The sequence below is a fragment of the Carcharodon carcharias genome, chromosome 28 (genome assembly GCF_017639515.1).
Source record: "Carcharodon carcharias isolate sCarCar2 chromosome 28, sCarCar2.pri, whole genome shotgun sequence".
NCBI classification, from domain to species: Eukaryota; Metazoa; Chordata; class Chondrichthyes; order Lamniformes; family Lamnidae; genus Carcharodon; species Carcharodon carcharias.
In genome coordinates, this window is record NC_054494.1 from 13024465 (window position 1) to 13045118 (window position 20654).

The window sequence follows — 20654 nt, forward strand, 5'->3', positions numbered from 1 at the left end:
GGGAGGAGATCAAATCAGTCAATGAACAAAGCAACACCCAGTGGAACCAAACAGTGAATTTGAGATTGACAGGAAAGAGTTTGGTGTGCAACAGTAGGTGGGGCCAATCACAGGAATGGGGAATAATCCCGCATTTCACCGCACTCCATCCTGCACCCACACTGCAAGGACAGGGCCGAGGGGGCAGCTCCAATACTGGGTCCCCACCAACAATCTTGAAACAATTTAGCCTCACACCAGCCTCCCAGAAACACCCCATTCCCCAGCAATGGCCCTGTTTACATTGAGGATGTAACTGAATAAAGGAGAAAGGGTTCCCCTGTACCAAACTCTGGGTTTCTCCATCTATTAATGTATTGAGAGATATTTTCAGAAACCTGTATGTTCTGAGCTGGGTTTTTTTCAGTTGGGTCTTTTTTTTTTGTTTTGGGCATTTTTCTTCACCTCACCCACCATGAATTATTTCAATCTCCCAGTTGACTGGGCTTGAGACAGTGTATTGATAAAGATATGTCAATCCTCTCCTGCTAGAACACTAGACCTTGAATGCAGGCCTCAAAGTACTGTGACTGTATACTGGGGGCTTTGATCTTGGTGACATGTGGTTATCATAGCATACAATATTTTGGAAGGAAAATAAGAAATGGGAGTAGGAGTCAGCCGGGTAGGATTCCAGGTCAGAGATTCAGACTGCAGTGCTTTGATCCCGACCAATGATCTGAGTATGGCTCCCTTGTTGAGACTGGGGTGTCACAAAATTACCTAAAGCAGCCACTTGACTGCAGCAAGGGGAATGAGTTAAAGCTATCATTGACAAGTAACTAGGTGCTTTTCTTAATTACTTCTTCCATTCATCACTGATTCCTCCACTTATCTTCTCTTGTGTGGTCACCTCAGGCTCAATTCCCACATGGGCAGCAGAGCAGTGTTGGAAAAGGTTGACTTAGGCAGGAATTAAAGGACATCATTGAGAGCGCGATTAGTTTTTAGGACTGGATCACTAATGTTGGTCATGGTGCAAGTGGCTTAAATCTCCAAAGACTTAAAGCTCTTGGACCAGCCATATAAATACTGTGGCTACGTGAGTAGGTCAGAGGCTGGGAATGCCTCCTGACTCCCCAAAGCCTGTCCACCATCTACAAGCCACAAGTTAGGGTTAGGGTGGGGGAAGGGGAAGGGAGTTAAAGTCACCAGGATGGGAGAATTGAAGCATGGTACAGAGAGCTATCAGATAACAAAAATTTGATAGGTGTGAGTTGCTATGCATGTAAAATGTAGTTTGGGGAGGTCACTGTTAAAGGGGAATTTGATAGGGGTAGCCTCTGAGTGCCAATTGCAACCAGCAGAGGGGAGGGAGGAAGAAAGAATTATCAACCAGTATGTAGGAACTGGAATGCAGCAATTTGGGTGGGGTGTAGGGGGTTGGGCAGTGGGGAGTGTGGCTTTGAAATCTTGATTAGATATGAAAAGGGGTTGAGGCCGGAGATCTTGCTCAGTGGGGATGTAGAATAATGGGGACTATAAGCATGCTTATTTTGGGGTTGGGGTTAGAATTCTGATCTGGGCTGATGTCTTGCTAACTTGATTAATGAAGAGTTGGAGAGATGAAATGCAGCTTGGATTGTTTTGTGGGTTGCAGTTTAGGGATGAATTTCTTCTCACCTGAGGTATGAGATGGTGTCCAAAGCCTTCACACTATTCATCCCTTGTATTCATCCAAGGGCTGTCATATAACATTAGGTCTGCCTCTGTTTTAATCACTTGCTCGTTATAGGTGCAGTACTGTTTATCTTGCGAGAACACCCATTGTTTTCAGGTTATAATGGATTTCAGCCATGCCACCACAGGACAGTTCCAGGAATTTCCTTATGGGAGGAGAGTGAAAATGGGAGCCAGACCCTGACTCTAGCAATTGTCTGGGAGAAACCCTTTAAAAAGGCTGGTCCAAGCTTATCTAGCTGCAGCAGGAGGAACTATTCATAGTTTTAAAAATATTCTTAAGAAAAAATTATTTTGTTCTTTCAGATCAAGACGCCCAGGCCCGGTGCCAACTGCATCTCTTCGTATGGACTCTCCCATGCCAGTTATCCCTCATCAAAAGGTAAGGGCAGTGCCACAGTCGATGTTGGCTCTGCAATTAACATACACTCACTCTCTTATATCCACTCTTGTATAATATTCTCTTTGACTTTTGATAACACTGAGGACACGAACATCTTGCGTAGAGCATATATCCGTGCCTTGTGGAGGTGCATTCCTGTGCAAAATGTGACAGTCATTGGTAACAACATTTCACCCAGAAGTCATGCCATTCACACCGGCATGGAGAAGATTCAAAGAAAGGAAGATGGAAAAGAGAACAAGTTTATATGATGGAAAAATCTGCTCTCTTCACTTGCCTTATACGGACTGTCTGTTAACCATAGGCACCGCTAGTGACTTTATTTTATTTGGAAGGGACAAGATATGTTTTCATGTGATTTATGTTATTGTCTCGACTCTTATCAGTGAAGGCCTGTTTGCCAAACACTGTCAGGAATGTGACACCCTTAAACTAGGCTCCTAATCAACTTTGCTAAATTAGCTAATTAACTTAAGCAACCAACTATGAAGACATTTGTGTTTTCAATAATTATTGTGTAAATGACAGGAATGAACATCCTGAAATCTGCCACCCTGAAGTAGTTAACATTCAGCAGAAATGATGAGAAGTTATATTGCGACAATCGGTGATGGCGCAAGGATCGCTATCTCTGAGTCGCAGATCCCAAGTTTGATTTGGTTGAGTCATCTGACTGTACTCCTTCAATAGCATCTTCCAAACCTGCGACCTCTACCACCTAGAAAGACAAAGGCAGCAAACGTATGGGAACACCACCACCTGCAAGACACACACCATCCTGACTTGGAAATATATCACTATTCCTTCACTGTTGCTGGGTCAGAATCTTCAAACTCCTTCCCTAACAGCACTGTGGGTGTACCTACAACAGATGAACTGTAGCGGTTCAAGAAGGTGGCTCACCACAACTTCCTAAGGACAATTAGGGCAATAAAGGCAGGTCTTTCCAGCAATGCTCACATCCCAAGAACAAATAGAAAAATCATGGTACGACAGTTATCTGCAGACAGTTAGCGGAGGAGAAATTTGCCAGGCTCTTTGTACCTGATGGCTACAAAGTCTGTATGTGGACACCAGTTGATTATGGTTACAATCAGTTTCAATGCTTTCCACAGTTAGACAGTTTGCCAGTATGTACCATCAAGGCTTGCATGTGAAGAATAATGAGCACTTAAATGAGAGCAATTGACTCCCGTGGAACTGTGAACAATAAAAGAGTTAATACCTCATACAAGGAGGGGAAGAACTGGAATGTTTGGAGAAAAATAGAAATTAAATGATTAATATTAAAATAGACTGTCTGCTTTGTGCAATAACATTTTCTTAGTGCAACAGAAAAAGTTGCCACCTGAAGATTCACTGTCTTGGACCTGTGCCTCCAGCTGCTTTAATATATAATCTTCTCGGTGAATCCAGCCCCATTGCTTGGAAGCACTGAAGGATGGAACACCATCCGCCTAGCAAATGTCCTCCCAGCAAAGTGATGCTTTGTGTGGATATTCTCCCAATGCACTTTGTTACCATCCCAGCTGCTGTTAATACTGGACAAGGCAGATCCCAGAGTGAAACCTGGCTTGATAGATCCTAACTTTTTTAGAAACTGTGGAGGAAAGTTACCGACAAATCCATAGGAGTCTACTGATGAACTTTTCAATACAAAGAATAAAACATTTAAAAAAGCAAGAAAAGTGACACCAGACAAAAAGGCTGGAAAGATCTCAATACAAACACAAGAAGACCATTCAAATTCCCACTATTCCTTTACCACAGCAATATCTTTACAGGCACACAAAACAGTGAAGAGTTACCACTAGCCTGACACAAAGAGTGGAATCATCTGTACCTGCTGGCATCAGGCACATTCTGTGGCATGAGCAGACAATATGCGGGGGGTGTGTGAGGGCTATCCTGCAGTTGAGGCATGTTGTGGGAGGGGGGGCGTTAAGGACTGCCCTGCCGTTGAGCTGCATTGCGGGAGGGCAAGGACTGCCCTGCGGTTGAGGTGCGTTGGAGGGGGCAAAGGCTGCCCTGTGGTTGAGACACACTGTGGGTGGAGAGGCAAGAGCTGCCCTGCGGTTGAGACGCATCAGAAGGGTGGAGGGTGAAGGGCTGCCCTGCAGTTCAGGTGACTCAGGGGCGAGGTGGAGGGAAGAGGGCAAGGGCTGGCCTGCGGTTGAAAGTAGCTCACAAGCATGTGCAGGGGCTGGGGGTGGGGTGGGTGAGAGAAGCAGCCATGCATTAAGGGAAATCTTGTATTAAGTATCTGCAGCTGAGACAGTTCAGGCATAGCTAAATTGATATGATTGGAGTCAGACCTCCAGCTTCTCTGCCCACTCGAGCAATGCAGAGGCATCAAAGTGCCATCAAGTGCTCCAGAGCTTTTCACCCCTCGGGCACAGACTGCAAAGTAATGAGCATTTTAGTGGACTGCAGAACGGTTGGATGACTGGGGAAATTGTACAATCTCCTTGCTAAAGCTGACAATCATTTGCAATGTCATTGTCGTGGTTTGGACACATCTCCCCCATGGTTCAAGTTAACAGTGCAGTTTTACAGTGCGGGTTAGGAGAATGCCTGAGCTGAGCGCAAAGCATGCAGTCCAATGGGCAAAGCTGCCGCCAATCAGTCAGGTGGAGTGGGGCGGAGGTGGGTGGAGTTTTGGGCAGCCATGAAGCGCACTAATCTCTGACTATCCAAGTGGTGGCCAGCACTCTCTGGATGCTTTAAGGGGCCTTCAGATTTAACCAAGACAGGTTCTTAGTGCACCCATACTAACCCATGTGTCTCTCTCTTGCATCCTGCAGGAGGAGTACATCAGGATCATGGGGCCTGGTGAACTAGCCGTAGGCCTCGTAGCGTATAGAGAGAGAAGACAATTGAGAAAAGAGCGTGTGAGCCATCGCTGGTCGGTGCCTAGCTAGACCCAGGATCTAGCCTGCAGATAACCGAGAACCAGTGTCGCTGAAGACCGCACATGTCTAGCGAACTGGTTGGTCATATCTGCCAGCTACTGCAGGGTTTGGTGCCACAGGGGCATGGAGGGCATCCACTGCCAGTGGCTGTGAAAGTGACCACAGCGCTCAATTTCTATGCCAGTGGCTCCTTTTCAGGGCTCCACAGGTGACCTCTGTAGGATATCATAAGCCTCCACCCACAAATAAGGTTATGGATGCCATCTTCATGAGGATGCTTCCAATGAGGAGCACTTTGTGCGTTTTGCCCGGGACCATGACAGCTAGGATACAAGAGTGATTGGATTTTCCTAGATCTCGGGTTTCCCACAGGTGCAGGGTACCATCAACTGCACTCATGTGGCACTCAGATCTCCGTCACAACACGTGGTCAACTATGTCAACTGCTGGTGTGCAACCACCACAAATGCATCCTGCAGGTCTGCACGATTTCCAGAGAGTGTCCATGACTCCTACATTCTCAGTTGGTCACAGATCTCTGACGTCTTCCAGGGTCAACAGAGGCTGCAGGGACGGGTCCTCAGGGACAAGGACTACCCGCAGACGACATGGCTGATGACACGTATGTGGCAGCCTCAGACTGCAGTCGAGTGAAGGTATAATGAGGCTCATGCTTCAACTTGCAGCTTGGTGGAGCAAACCATCGGGATGCTGAAGATGAGGTTCCGGTGTCTGGACCGGACTGGTGGAGCCCTGCAATATAGTCCACAGAGGGTGTCACTCATCATCATTGCCTGCTGCACCCTTTACAACCTGGCACTGCATCAAGGAGAGGAGCTGGCTGAGGAGGAGATAGAGGAGCTGGAGGCTTCCACCAATGAGGAGGACACCGACTGGGAGGAGGTCCTCAAAGGCTAAGATGACAGAGATGAGGCCCTCCCACTGGCCAGATGAGGCAGGTGCTCGGGAGACCCTCATAGCTGCTAGATTTGTGGGTGATAATATCAACATGCAGTGAGGAGACACCATAGATCCTCGCATTGCATTTATGAACGTTTGACTCCAGTCTGGCTTATGGCAGCGCACATACCCTGCACGATAATGCTCCTGTCATGGAGATGAAGTGGAGGCCCTAATAGTTGCTCAATTGCAGAGGATGATGATGACATGCAGTGAGGACACTCCATAGATCTGCACATAGCCTCTGAGAATGTCTGACTCCTGCCTGGCCGAGGGCAGCTCGCTTGTGCTCCATGATCAGGGTCATAGCATGGAGACGCAGCCATGAAACTTTAAAAGTATTTGATCCTTTGTCTAGCTTCAGCACCTGACCCATTCAGAAGCACAGCATCACTGGTCACAGATACTGAAGAGATGGGTCCAGCCACATCTTAAAGATACTGAGAACACACATGGAGAATGACGGAACTATGTGACACCTGCCCATGACATTCTGGCAGCAATGACAAGCACTGTCAAGGTACAGGCATCAGTAATGTTTCCATGGATTGTGAGACCAGATTATCACTTCGGCCTAAAGGCTGCACAAAGAAGGGGGAGAGGCCTTGGACTGAGACACCTGCCTTTATCTTGCGCAGAAAGGTCTCATATTGAGTGACACGAACACTGCTCATCAGAACAAGGAGCCATAGGCAGGGAGACATTCTTGGGAGTTTATTGACAATAGTGAACAGTGTGTACAAGTGGTTAACAACCATGCACAGGCTATGCAACTACATCTTCTTGACTTTCCTAACCCTGCTGCTACATCTTGGTGCTCCCAGGGCATCCACAGTGGAGGTGGAGGCAGCCTGCTGACTGTTACGACCTGTCTGTGAAGACCTTGGCAGGCATCCTCTGGAGAGCCGAGACTTGGAGGGCCCCGGCCTGCTTTTGGGTCCTGCTGTATGGCAGTGGCACCCTCCTCGGCCTGTGGAGCTGGAGCTGCTGTGGTCACAGAAAAAGGGTATTCGGATGGGCCAGACACTCCCGGAATCACTTAGATGCTTGGCCCCAGGGGGTACACCTGCTGATCCTCCTCCCTACGGGTGCCCAAGGGTCCCTGGCTGACTGCTTCAGGAGAAGGGGTAGCTGGAGTGAGACCGAGCTGCGCCACACCCCTTTCGCATACAGTACAATTGGAGGCCAAATTTGGCATCAGCGAAGGAGTTGAGCCTGCGCAGCAGTGCAGGAGCGACATCCTGGACTAAGGTCTCCATGGCAGCCGCCATCCTACCAATGTTGACCTCAATGTGTTGGCATGCCGACGCTATCACCTCAGCCTAAAGACGGACGGACTCCTCCATCATGCCTGGCAATCTGAGGAGTGCAGCAGACATCCCTTCCTTATGTTGCTAAGTTTGCCTTTGCAATTCCAGCAACTGTGACATGACCAAATCCAGAGACTCGTCATCTGACTCGGACTCAGCAAATTTCTGGCCTCCAGAAGTCCCCCGAGTGCCGGACACCTGGGAAGTTCCTGCCGCTGCCTGCTGCGGATCAGACGGTGCAATATGTTCACCAGATTGTGATCTCGAAGCTACTGTAAAGATAGGTCCCACCGAGGTGTCTGTCTCTTGTGCTGGTGGAGGGTGTGGGTGAGCGCTGTGCCAGGACTTCGAGAAGGGTGCTTCCAGATTCCTCTTCAGAAGTTTCTTTGGATCTTGATTGGAGGCCCTGGGTCATGGACTCTGTTTCCCAGATGAGCCTGCAGAAGCAAGGGGAGATAATTAGGGCTTGATAGTGGCCCGTGAAACAGGACAGCATGGTTGTGTCTGATGGATGTTGCACTGCTGGGTCATCACTTGGTACAGCACTGCTGACCCCACTGTTGGCACAGGAACGGTCCGGATCCTCACCAGCCAACTGGACGGCTCTGTTTTCAGACATTTCTCCACCGGTCTGTGACCTCTCCCTCTTGTGTGCCAGCTTGTCATGCATGAATAGAGATAGAGAGTGTAAGCAGGACACCTGCCAGGCCTGTCATGTGTGGGTGGTGAGTGGTCCCATGGACGGGCTGAGGACAACGAAGGTGTGTGGGAGAGTGTGAATGACGATGTCCCTTGAATTGGCAGTGAGTGAGGGCTCTGTGGATGTGTGCTGGGTTTGTGTGTGTGTAAATTGAGAGTGATGTGAAGCGTGACTTACCCTGGTGGAATGGAGGAGATTACTCGTCCTCTTTTGGCACTGGGTGGCTGCCCTCTTTTGAAGGATGTTGGCGCTGACCACTGCTACCGCCACCTCCCAAGCCGGATTAGTGAGGCTGCTGCCCATCCTGCGGCCAGAGCGTGTGTAGAGGATATCATGGTGGGCCTCCACTGCATCCAAAAGGCACTCGAAGGACGTATCATTGAACCTGGGGGCTGCAGTTTTTTTGCTGTTCAGGGCCATGTCTTCTTTGCAGCAGTGCTGGGCTGGAAGTACTGAGAGGCATATGCGCGGCTAGACTTTAAATATGGTGTCCAGCGTGCTGAAGGGGTGAAGTGATGGCGTGGTGGGTGAACGACAGCCTGCCCGCCATGGAAATGGTATGTTTCCCACTAATGCATAACTAATGTGGTGGGTTTGGGATGATACAGCATGAAAACCCGCCATTGCATCAGGCAGGTAAAATGTCATTTTACCTGCCTGCTACCGCACTTAGTGCAAATCTGGGATGATTCCGCCCAAAGGCTTCTCGTTTGGGACTGGCACAGTAATAACTTGTTTTCTTCCAGTGAATCCCTGAGCATTCACTTGATGCTTCTCACCGTACTTGTATTTCACCCGAGACATCCAAAAACCATACTCTAAACTCTGTTTCTTCAACTGCAGAACAAACAAATGAGTTCCCTAAACTCACTCTTCCAGTAGCACCTCTTATAAACTGATCACTTTACTGAGTTGAATAACTGATTATTCGGTCAACTGCTGCTTGTGAACACATATTCCAACTCGCATACAAACACAGGACGAAGGGAATCGAGGAGTATTCATCAGAGGTGCTTTTCTTGGGCTTAGATGCTTGGTAATTTTGTGTCTCTTTTTAAGTTGGGCCTTCAGAGAGATTGCATTCTTTTCCAGGGGTTTTGGAACAGTTTTGACCCTTTGCTGTCGGTTTAACTGATGGATGCTGCTCCTGTTCACAGCTGTATAAAAGGAGTAGACAATCCACTTTATAGTTACTATTTCCTACAAATTAAAGGCCATTACTTTGAAGAGAGCATGTGGCAATGGAGTCATGCTGCATAATTATACCTCACACAGGTGACCATCCGTTCCATTGGGCCTTATGTTTTGCAAAATAATGGCACCCCACCCCCACCCCCACCAAACCCCCAATCCCCAACGGTTTACAAACATTGTTTCCCCTCGACACTGTGCTGACCTTAAAGGTCTTAACACTCTCAGTTGGCACTGTACCGGCACAATGATGTGACAAAGTGCATTTTCACTAACGTCACAATATTACGTTCCAACACCTTTTACAATTCCAGCATGAGGGAGGTGCTGGACAATATTTAATAAAACACAAACATTATTAACAGATCTCCCTTAAAAATCTAACAGTACATTTTAATGTTATTTTTGCTTGAGCAGTTCTGAGTTGAAGGTACAGACTGGTGGAAATCCAATTTAACTCTTTACCAGTGCCAGACTATTGCAGTAATCCCTTAATCCTTTCATATTTAACAAGACCTCTGCCACAGCTTATTAATACACACCCATACACAATCACACGGGCACAGACACGCATGCAAAATTGGAGGTTCTTAATCTGACACTGCAGCTCCACTGCACGAGCATTAGTACAAATAAAGTAACACTGAATGGGAGAAGATATCATGTGCGAGGGAGGTGGATTAACATCAGTATGTGGCTGGGAGAATTATAAACCCATGGATGATTCTTGTCCAGGTTTAGTAATTCCTCCAGTCAGCAGTGCTGACAAACACTAACAACATAATCCACCTCGCTCACTTTTCATCAGGTTTTCCCAAATTAACTTGTTCTGATGTCCCCAGTCAAAGCTGTGCAGCTGGAGTGATTCAGCGTTTCCAGAACAAATTTCACAGCATCATGAACATTCCCAAACTTCCCATCACAGTCCTCAAAACAATTGGTCACTATGTAAGCCTTGGCAAGTCTGCATGTGGTGGGGAATGGCTCAGTACAGTAGATCTGCATTGACCCATCATCGTTCTGCATCAGATGCTTCCATACAGCCCAAATAGCCAGACATTTCCCACTGGCTGCTGGTTTACAATGTGACAGCATCTGAGCTGACATCTTGTCCCCTAATTGTCACTTTAAGGCTCCACATTGGTACGGCACATGGGCAAAGCAGAACTGGCATCATTACACGTTCCATGTGTAAACGCTGTGTAAACTCATTCAGTTTAGAATGTTCGTGGGCTGATTTCAACTTGGGCAACAGTTGGGATACTCCAACTGCCCTGGTACTACCTCTGACCAGAAGGGTTCTAAAACCAAGGCTCCTGAGTGTCATCCAGTGAATTTTTGTGTATGGGGATTATTAGGTGATGACTGACCGTCATATCCTTCACAGTTGCATCACCAACCAACGCCTAGCCTCTCAGGTGAAGAATGGGCTCTTGAATGAGCTAGTGGGTCATAACCACTGCCTATGGAAACTAGGTCCCGGCCCCCAAAGATCATCACCTCTAGGAGGGAAAGGAATAAACTGGGAGCAGGAGAAGGAGCTGGGTTCAAATGAATTACTGCAATGACCTGCCTTCCCATGGTTGATGAACCGTCTCAACTTAAATTGTGAGGTGACAGCACAGACCTTGAGAAGGAACCACAACTTGGCTACAGCTTCTCCAAGCCGCTTTGTTTTCCTGCAGGTTGAGCCAAGAGCTGAGATGGGTTTGGATTAGATTGGACGTTAGGAATTCACTTCATCTAGTAGACAAAATACACGAGACCTTCAGTGGTATTCCTTGAAAGAAATCATTCCAACTTTCCTTTACATCCAATTTGTAGTCAGACAGAGTCCCTGAATGGAACAGGAATCACTCTGGGTAGGAGTATAAACAATCTCCAGTTTCAAGGAAGCCTTCTCTCAAGTCGGTTGTAACTTCCCAGAAATTGGAGTGTACAATGGAATAGTCAGGGAGTGGGTGGAGAGTTGGCAGGTAGGATTCAACAAATGTAAGGTCAATGAATCTACATAGATGAAACAAGAATCTAGAGTGTGTGTTGTATGGTAAAGTGCTTGAGGGAATAGCAGGAAAGAGATTTAGAGGTTCTGGTGGTGAGGTCATGAAAACTCTGTTTACTGTTAAGAATTAGTAAAGAAAGCAAATATTACTATTCAGTCTAAGATGATGTTGAAGCTGCATCTGGACTTGAAGGAACCTCAGAATATGGTGCACAGTTCTGGTCATGTTGTAGGAAAGATGTAGACTTACTGAAGGGAGTTCAAAGGAAGGCTGTGAAGCTAGCTCTTGAAGTGAGCAGTCTGAGTTCTGAGGAAAGGTCGTCCAGCCTGAGATATGACACTGAAGAAGAAGAAGATGAGGTAGGATTCGATGAGTGTCTTGAGATTTACGTGAGTGGGGAGAATGTTGATCCGGCAATGTTGTGTTGGTCATGGGATTCAAGGACTCTTGTTGACAGTTTAAGCTATGGTGTTGAAGGAAAAGCGAGAAATTTGGGAAATATTTTTCAGCAAAAATGAGATGTTATTCAAAATTCTAAGATGAGTAATGGAACAGTTTTTTGTTAAAGGACTAGTTGAATTTCTATTAGGAAAGATGTAAGTTTACAGGTTCCAGAATGACAGTAAGGAAACTACATGGGTGGTTTGGAAGACTAGGCTAGCTTGACTTATGGTCTCTTTCCTAAAATTTCACCATTTCTCTGTTTATATAAGGGCATCATTTCTGCCTTTGTTGGATTACGACCTTTTCCCAAATCCAAGGTTATAGTGGTCATAGAATAAATAAAATCAGAAAATGCCAGAACTTCTCAACAGCTCATCCAGCATCAGTGGTAGGGAAACAGAATTTCAGGACAAAGACCCTTTGTCAGAACTTAGTTTCAGATTATTTTGCTTTTGTATTTGCAGTCATGGAGTCAGTAAGATAAGATGGGCAAAGCAGCATTCAGGCAAGAAATGGTAGAGTTTAAACAGGGCTGGTGGTGGGATCACCCCTGGGTTTAAATGTTGACTCATAATTGATGTAAGTTCATTTACGGGTGGGGGGTTGAAGAGGATATTGGTTCAATTCTTAGACGACTAGCGTGTGATTCAGAATAAGGCCACCAATGTGAGGTTTGAACCCCATTCCAGCTGTGGTAGACTTGGGGCCTCCGCCTTCCTCCTTGCCCTACCCTGCAGTAAAATCATTGCATAATCCGTGGTTCGGCAACCCTTGAATAATTCAGGACATTACTTGGAGAAGGAGTTGTTCATTGGAAATGTTATTAGCCGATAATCTCCATAAAGAGCTCACTTCAACATCAGAATTTTGGAGCCCAATTTCCAGATTGAGACATTTCCAATTAGCTTTTCACAGACTAAACTGACTGCTTTGGCTGATGTAGCTCATCACCTGGTGCGAAAGATACTCTTTAGTCAAGTGACTGGTGTCATCAATGTATGCTGGATAATTTGGGCCCACTAATTATTTTCTTTTGCTTTGATCAGTGATGTGCTGTCTTGTTTGCATGTGATCTGTGATTTTATTTTGCCTTTTGTTCTGTGCTCGGGTGTGTGTTGCTGCAGGAGCCAGCTTCAGGAATCGGCACTAGCTGTCTGAGCGGAAAACTGATGTCAAGTCCTGAGCACCAGCTCAGTAAAAACGCTTGGGCTACTGATAGCATGCTCACAGCTAATGGGATGTCCTCTGATTACCTCAGCACAAGGGATAGCAGCTTGTCTCATCGCTCGGAAATGGCAGCATCTCTCAGGCAGACATCTTCCATGACCACTTCGATGTTTTCTCCAGCTGCTTCTCTGACTTCCGACCTTTCACCTCAAAGAGGGGTCAGCCTTTCTCGGGCACCAGCAAGGGTTTATGATGTAACTGGTATTGAAAGTGTGACACCTAGCTCCAGCCACCGTGGGCAGTACAACAGTCCCATGGGTCTGTATTCTAAAGAGACTATTGAAGAAATGGTCAGGGCAACAGCCCAGAAGGATGACAAGCGAGGCAGGGCCTCTGCAGGTGGACTCTTCCGAGGGTAAGTATTAAAACTGCAACTAAGTACATGGTGGATAGCTTGCCACATGCCTGCTAAGTTTATAGCTTTAAATGGACTTGGTTTTTAAAGAACTCCAAGTTGCCCTTCGCTAAGCAGCCTGGTGAGCAGTTTCTAACTCCCAGCCCCTTGCCGAGTAGTTGTCTCTGGTTTTATTTGCTCAACTGGTACCGATGATTGCTTATCAAAAGTAGCAGTTCATTGAAGCTGGCATGCTTACCCTTGCTACCCACATCATGCGGCTCCTAGGTGCAGGTGCCTCTTAGACTTCAGAGAGCACTGGAGAATTCTGAAGCATCTGACCAGACATGGAAAAGTGACTGACTGCCCACCCTATAGGACATAGGAACAGGAGGAGTCCATTCAACCCCTCAAGCCTGTTCTGCCATTCAATACATCATAGCTGATCTGTACCTTCACTGTGTTTACCCACTACCAACCAGAGGGGTTGGATTGGTGCTGGGTGTTTAAGTGTAGGTTTCCAAGAAGGTGATGGCGGTCATTGGTTTCTGGAGTATTGCACTATCTCTGCAGCTATTAAATTGAGTGACCGACTAAGAGCGACCAGCTAGAGAGGAGCACATCCAAGAGGGAGGGAGTACAACTACATTGGAAAGCAGTTTGGAGGCTCTGTCAACCGATGATCATGTGTTTACACTTACAGATAACTATCTAGTGTGCAAATGGCCAGCAGATTCTTATTTGCAGTTCCTGGAATAATCCAGAAGTTTTATGGTGTACTGAGTCAAGTGGAGCTAATGCTTCTCCTTAATCCCTGGGGCAGTTTAAAGATTCTCCCCCTTCCCCCACCCCACCCTTTTTATTATCAATGGATGCCTGTCTTGGCTTCTTGTGGAGTCTGGGGGTAGTTAGATGACAGTATTAATATCTGTCGTTCAGTTGGTGTGTAGTCAGGGGCTTGGGTTTAGGCTCCTTTCACCTGGAGCAAATGGCCTATTTCACTATTGAGTGTGATACTGATGCAAAGTCAAATTGGTTCACACAAATCCAACAACTCTTTTGTAAATATAGTCTTTGATCTGAAGTCAGTAGTGTGGTGGTTATGGGCAGCATTTTCCCCCCCATTGGGCGAATTCCTGATTGGCACCCCTGGCCGGGGGTGAGGTGCCATTTTACGTGGGTGGGCCAGTTAAGGCCCACCCAGCATGACATCCACCTGGAAGCACTATGCTTCGCATGCGTGCGAAAGAGGGCACAGATCTCCCTGAGGCAAAGTGCTGCCTCAGGGAGATCAGCTCAAGATTCAAACTTTCATCAAAGGCAGAAAAAAATATTCCTGACATGTCCCCTCATGCGACACTGTCAATTTCTTTTAATTTAAACATTTTATACAAATTTTTAATACCTTCATGAAACCTCATCCCGCCCGTGGATGAGGTTTCATGTTTTTTCTGAAGGCTGCCTGTGCCCTTCACCTGCCTGGCAATCTTAAGGTTGGACGGGCAAGTCCATTCATCATTTAAATTACTTTTTTAATGGCCTTAATAGGCCTCTGACAGTTCAGCGAGTGCGCAGCCAAATCGGCTGTGCACCCACCAAACTGAAAATCTAAATGATGCGGGGTGACGTCGGGACACATGCTCAATGTCACCCCGTGTCATTTTACGTGTTGGTGAGCGGGCCCCGTCTCCTGTCTGTCTACCGGAAAATGCAGCCGTATGTTACAGATCTATTAATCTAGCAGCCTGGATTATAAGATTGTGAGCTCAGATCCCACCACAGCAGTTTGAGAATTTGAATTCAATTGTAAAAGAATCTGGAAATAAAAATCTGGTATTAGTAAAAGTGACCATGATGCTGTTGGTTTGTCATTTAAAAACCCAACTGACTATTAATGTCCTTTAGGAAATAAAACCCTCTGTCCCTTCCTGCTCTGGCCTAGTTTGATTCCAGTCCCACACCAGTGTGGCTGACTCTTTAGTTGCTTTCTCGTGGCCCAGCAAGCCACCTAACATCTATAACAGTTCAAGAAGGCCCACACATTTTCTTGAGGGTAACTAGGGATGGTCAATAAATAAAACTAATCAGTGATGCCCACATCCTGAGAATTTTTTTGGTAAAGACTTGGGACCTGACCAGACACTGTTGAGTCTTATTCTGCTTTGTGCCTGAGCCAGCTCGGGCCCCATATTTACACAGCACCATTCCAACATTCCGTTGAAGGAGGTTTACTCTTGTCACTGTACTGTGAGCATGTGAGACTGACACTTTGGTGACTGGACTGGAAAATGTTTCCTTTCTGAGCACTGAGGTCACTGAGCAACAACAACTGAAAACCTCTTTAAGGCCTGACCTCACAAAAAGGCAGTTTGTTTTGGGTAGGCAGCCTCAGGTGATGTTTAAGCTGCCTTAACTGGGACTTGGGGAGGGGAAAGGGAGAGATGGAGTCCCTGGTAGTGCCCAGAGACAGAGATGGTGACAGTGTAGAGTGACACAAGGACCGGCACCATATGTATGGCCTTGGGATGAAAGAGGCATCTCTGAAAGCTGGACAAATGCTGGAGTGCAGTGTAATGAGAGAGCCCGAGTCTGGCTGGACTTCAGTTCCGAATGCTGAGGATCATTTTATTTTGTATATTAGTGTTTTGTCATGTCTGTAATCCTTGACTGAGTGGATCGCATTTGAGCTCCTGCATCACTTTGTGGTTATGATGCCATTCAGTGAGTTCATTTGAGTGAATGTCTGAAGAGTTTATTATGCCATTTAGCATGAACCATGATATATATGAGTAAATTCTTATCACGGCTTTCATAACCTCACAGCCCATAAAGTACTTTTGATATGTAGGACATGCAGCAACCAATTTGCATACAGCAAGCTCCAACAGCATTGCTCTGTTGTTAAAATCAGCAGGGGCTTCTCAGCCTTGCCGGGATCATAAACCAATTGCAGCCTCTCCTGCACCCTCCCACTTACTCTTGTCTGCAGATTGGATGGAGTTTTAACCCCCATGAAGGATAGGGCCAGGGATTAAAATTTCAAAAATCAGAACCCTGCTTTCAATGTATCCACTTCCAGTTTTGACAGAGGCTTGTTGGCAGCTAAGCTACTCACGAGAGGTGAATGGTAATTTAAATATGTTAATGTGGTTGCGTGTCTGAAATTTGAAGAAGGCTTTCAACAGTTGTTGGCTGGGTTTTCCAGGGCTTAGGAAACCTGACAGCTAAAGGGAGGCCAGAAAGGGTGGAGTCATTGGGTAAATGTCTTTCCAGCACTGCTTGCACCAGGATGAGAAAGAGTGCCTGCTCTGGCACTTGAGCTAATTTGAAGTTTGCAGCTGCCACTGCCCCCAGCCCAATCTCTCTGCCTGCGAACCCTCCACCATCACTTCTATCTGCTCCCTACCAGCTCAGTCTTCCCACTTGATAGCCAGCAGGCCTCTTAAAGTGGCCAGGTGGGAAATGGAGACAAAGCAACACAACTGAGGTCCTGCTGTTAAATTCGGGATACCTGCATTTCCGCATTACTCACCCACTACAATCCCTCCCCAAGTCACCATAACAATTATGGCCAATGGCTGGGCATCTGAAGAAGAGTTTTAGAAAGATGATTTTCCCCGTAAGTTGGGCAGTAGTTTTGTAAAAGCATTGAGGATGTAAGAGTCACCCAGTACTGCAATCCGACAGTAGTTCATTTAAGATGGAAGCCACACCTTTCCTTCTAGGATCTATTGCTACTTTGCCTAGAATGGTCACCACATTTCTCTGCAAAGGTTGTGCCTACTAAGCATCTCCACATTTTACATCCAAATATGGCAGCAGTCCGAGCAGCTGCAAGCGTAACTGGAGCTGAGTGAGGCTGGAGTCCAGTTTCCTTCAGACTGACACCAGTGAACATGCAAATCACTTCAGCTTTCCCCAACCCAGCTGAGAAACATTTGAGACGTGAAGAGTGTGGGGGAAGGGGCAAATGAAAGGGAGAGCACGTGTAGCTGTGGAAAAAGCAACTGAATCCACATCACACTCAATGTTGTGAATAATTGTCAACAATTCTTTAAGAGCAACTGATGTTTTATAACAGTATTGGACTTGAAAGCATTGCATGTTGTATTCAAGATTTAATATTTGTGATTTTGTACCCTGTTTCTCTTTGTTGTCCATCTAAGTGTGTTCAAGAATTGGAAAGAGAGAGATAATAGAGGGAGAAACTGCTTGCTTTTCAGTTATTAATCTGTATTTCAGAGTCTCCATTGTAACTGCTGCTTTTGGGATTTCAAACTAAAAGAAGACCTGAAAATCCCAATGGGCCTGTTTTAAAATAAAAGATGAGTGGCCATGATGGTACAGTACCTAACCCATGTCACAAGAGGTACTTCCCCCTTCTCTCTCTCTCTCTCTCACACATTCAGTCCCTTGAAGCGAAGACGACACTTGCCATAGTTCTATTGGAAGGATATACCAGTTGACAAAAACCTTTTTGTGCACACCATGAATACCCCTTCCATGGCCTGGGGTGGGACTTGAACCCAGAGCTTCATGGCTCGGTGGTAGGGATGCTACTCACTGCGCCACAAGAATGCCAGCATTGATTATTAGCCTGTCGTAGCCACGTTGAAGTAATGCAGCAATGCAATTTTCAGCTGAGCTGCCTTCAGTCACTGTACTCTGGCACAGATTGATCCAAAATCAACAAAAGCTGTGCTGAAAGTCATTTCTCCAGCTGCAATCGTCTTATTGCTGGCTGGTACCATTGAGTACTGACTCTGGAGATGAACAACTGCTGCCGCAGTCTGGGCCTTGCCTGGCATTTAGTCAAGGGGCACTATTCTCCTTTCTTTTGGTGTTGAGGATTGTCTCTTACATTTCAGCTTGGTGTCTGTAGCAATGGTAGCACAATGCACTTGGATTCCACTATGGATGGGTTTTTCATAGGGATGAATTCAATCACTTGCCAAGAATTAGTGAAGTGGACAGAGGCATCTCCCATGGAGATCTGAATGTGACTGGACGCAATGGGACCAATGGCTCCTTCACAAATGGATTTAGAACTTATTCAACCCATAGAAGAGGCTGATAAATTCAAAACTGGCTGTTACTGGAGTAACGGCAAACTGAATCGGAGTGACCTCCAGAATCATGGTGTGGACCATAGTCATCTCGAGCAGCGATAAAGAAAGTAAATTCAATACGATCCATGACAGTCTGTATGCTGCCTCTCTATGCTTCTCTCATCCTTGGTTCTTGGTTTTCAATAGGTTGGTTCTGAATCCCCCACTGTAAATGCTCTTGTCATTCCTATTTAAAGGTCATGGTAGGTACCTGGGCTATTTGGTATGCTATGTACCTTAGTCCTGTAAGTGGTGTACCTTAGTCCTGGATAGGCCTGCAGCTCATTCGGGTCCACATTGCTAATGGATCCTAGTGCCCTTTGTGACATTTGATAACTGGTAGTTTTGCAAAGTGAAAAGTGAGTTCACACCTGGTGGCTAAAGGGTTGGTTTTACCAGCTCCAATCACAGATCTGTTGGTGCAGCCACACACAAAGAGGAACTCCATCCTTGACTTTAATGCTGTACAATATTCATCCTGTAGAATCCAGACTCCACGGGTGTATTGCAGTGAAACTTGATCAGCTACCCTCTGAAGGGGTGGAGGTGGACTAAATGGGGAAACTCGTTCCTCAGCAGATAGTGAGCTGGGACAGATTGGGTTATTCTGCACTGTAATGCACTGCAGTATGCTTTGAAAACTAAACAATCTTTTTAATTTTTTCCTCCCGCAGATCGTCAACACTACATCCAAGTTAGTGGGCAGCTATATTGTGGTAGTGTGTGGTGTGATGTGATATGTTAAAGGGCAGCATGAAGAGCCCTATGTTGCTGCAACTTGCTGTGTTTGCTCCTTCTCTGAGTTCTTGTGCAGCATGAATGCAATTTGAGGTGGTTTTCTCGGATGTTGAGGCTCAAATTGCTTTACAGAGTCATTGCTGTGGTGTAGCATTTCCTTTCATACTGAATACACAGAAGCAATGCCGGTTTGTCCCACCCCTGCCTGCACCATACAACCCAGAAGACACACTCAAAAACAGGAGAACGTGGAGCCTTTATCTCCTGTCAGATTTTGTGAGATTTGAGCATCAGTACGGATAATTCCAAAATCTGTTGTTCTTATAAAGTTTTGGAAATCATCCCATTGGAGATAAAAAATGCTTACTATGGGAAAGCAGGGCTGAATGATATGTTTTGGTTTGGTCTAGCAAAGAGCCAGCACAGGCACAATGGGCCAATTGGCCTCCTTGTGTGCTGCAAATGTCTATGATTTGGCAAAGCCACCAAAATCATGATCCACCCAGGACACTAGAGAGCACATAGATTTCATTTTTATAGGTGCAAGGACGTAATCAAACAAAATGTGACACAGAACCAAAGAAGGTGATATTAGCTTGGCTGACTAAAAGCTTGGTTCGAGTGGTAGAATATAAAGAGGATCTAAAACAAACTGGTAGAGACGGAGGGGATCAGGGATTGGTTTCCAGGGCCATTGTTGGGACAAAAGAATTGAGACATGCACAAGGGGCCAGAGTTAATGAAATGCAGAGTTCCCAGAGGTTCATAGGGCTTGGGGAAGCCGCAGATATAGGGTGGGTTTTGAACAATTGTGTGAGAATTTAAAAACTCGGGTGTTAGTGCACTGGGAGCCAATATAGGCCAAAGGCCAGAGGGATAATGGGTGAGTGGGACTTGTTGCAGGTTATGATATGGAAGCAGAATTTCAGAACTTATGCAGTGGTTTTGCTTGGACATGGCCTATGGCTGGAAGGGCAGAAAGAGTAGAGACTGCAATAAAGAGAAATGAGTGACAGAAAGAAAGGGAAATAATTAATGAGGAAAAAGGGACAAGTTTGAGACAGTTTGTGGTCGACTCATGACCACAAACAAGACTGCAGAGATGGGCAGATAACTAGAGTGAGACATTGTATACAAAATGCTTGTGGGTAGGTGGGGGCGGGATCACACATGCGAAAGTATGGGGAAAGCCAGAGATGTAGACACACAAATAAGCAGAGAGACAGGAATGACAGACAATTGTCAGAAATACACAGCAGAAGAGTCAGAATTTGAAATAGAAGTTTGTAGATGTCTGACAAAGTGAATCATCCTGCTGTGTACTTTCAACACTTCCTGTATAACTACATATAGTTTTAGACTGGAAATTTCAAAATGTATCAAAGAAGCCTCAAAGGCTCTGTCACTTTCCACCCTCTTCCTGGTGTGCACAGGCAAGTTGGAAAAAAGCTGAAGGAAAATGATAAAAACTGGGAAAGGTCTGATGGAGACGACTCCTGGCTTTATCATTAGAGGCTCTGTGATAGATTGGACCTAAATAGTCTAGGACTGGAAAGGGCATTCGTCACATTTGTGCCTGCCTGAAGCCGGGAACTTAAACCTGCC

The 20654-nt window shown here is 46.1% G+C and overlaps 1 protein-coding gene across 10 annotated transcripts in view; it reads left to right on the top strand.

Annotated features, from left to right (window-relative positions):
* LOC121270752 (LIM domain-binding protein 3-like) overlaps positions 1–20654 on the top strand; it is a 171631-nt gene that overhangs the window by 63129 nt on the left and 87848 nt on the right. For 6 of the 10 annotated variants that reach the window (XR_005941600.1, XM_041176140.1, XM_041176139.1 and 3 more), the window contains exons 4-5: positions 2026–2101; positions 12767–13224. Coding sequence is in view for 9 of the 10 variants with exons in the window: in XM_041176140.1 (XP_041032074.1) it covers positions 2026–2101; positions 12767–13224 (534 nt within the window). In the remaining variant the exon portion in view is untranslated. Of the gene's footprint in view, positions 1–2025; positions 2102–12766; positions 13225–18985; positions 19006–20654 lie in introns of all 10 variants that reach the window. The other 4 variants (XM_041176143.1, XM_041176144.1, XM_041176146.1 and 1 more) reach the window with 1 other exon arrangement.